At 44.4% G+C, this 964-nt stretch overlaps 1 protein-coding gene across 1 annotated transcript; it reads right to left on the minus strand.

The window, feature by feature from the left end:
- Positions 1 to 111: 111 nt before the first annotated feature.
- Positions 112 to 667, minus strand: Pmar_PMAR004148 (hypothetical protein; the record flags this gene model as incomplete). The annotated part of the gene is made up of 3 exons (XM_002775316.1): positions 112 to 273; positions 473 to 541; positions 616 to 667. Coding segments are annotated over 3 exons (283 nt in total), but the record flags the coding sequence as incomplete, so codon positions are not given.
- Between the last annotated feature and the right edge of the window lie 297 nt (positions 668 to 964).

Consider the following 964-nt stretch of genomic DNA (forward strand, 5'->3'; position numbering starts at 1 on the left):
TCAGACCCAGCAATGTCGCTAGAATGATTTTAGTAAAATCTCTCAGGGGCTTCGTTGATTGAAAGAAATTTCGTGAGGAACGCTCCTGGGAACGCATTCAGCCGGGTCTATTCAACAGTTGTTCATATATTGCTTCAACATCCTATACGACTGCTTAATAATCTTACGTAAGATCTCAACGAATCCTGAGCTCTTATAAAGCCCAATCGCCTCCACATTGTCTTTTTGTACCATCAGAAACATAGCGACCACATTCGGCTTAGCTCTACCGATCTGAGAGATATGAATAGATCAAACTGAGTTGATATGGAGTAAGTTCCTGGATATGGGGATCCAAACCTGGGCTCAGAATATGCGAGACTAGAATTCCCATGGTGCCAACAGTGATATTCAGAATAGTCAACCCGAGTGAGTGAGGGATTCCCATGATATTATCTCCTCAAGTCGATGAATAATACTATGGATGACTTACCTCTGAGAAAGCTGTTGATAGAAGCTTTCTCGCGATTCCTTTCCTACGCCAATCCAAGGCTACTGCAACCTGAAGATCTTGACGTCAACTCTTCGCCGCTGCCGAGCGAATTTGGCAGGTTGACCCTACCAGGTAGGGCTTACGTGATCTATATAGCCGATGATTCCATTGGGTTTCTTCTTGCTCGGTTCCGGCCTGTAGAAAAGAAATGTCGCAAGGATAACAGAGAACCTCATTTTGAAGAGTTTATACTCCATTTGGGTAATGTTGGAGTGCTAACACGACGAACTCCACCCACATCGCGGCTTCGATAGCTTCCTCAACCCCTCCTGGTATATATGCAGCGGGGATAGTCATCTCAATTACGCCGACGACAGTCTGAAACAAAGATTATACTTACATAACTGATGTTCTAGACTTGACAGTATCGAGTAATTCCCTAGTCCAGGATCCTGGATCAAGATTCATGGAGTCTGGTCCACAGTCCTAAAT

Source organism: Perkinsus marinus, assembly GCF_000006405.1.
Source record: "Perkinsus marinus ATCC 50983 genomic scaffold scf_1104296955982, whole genome shotgun sequence".
In the NCBI taxonomy this organism is placed as follows: domain Eukaryota; phylum Perkinsozoa; order Perkinsida; family Perkinsidae; genus Perkinsus; species Perkinsus marinus.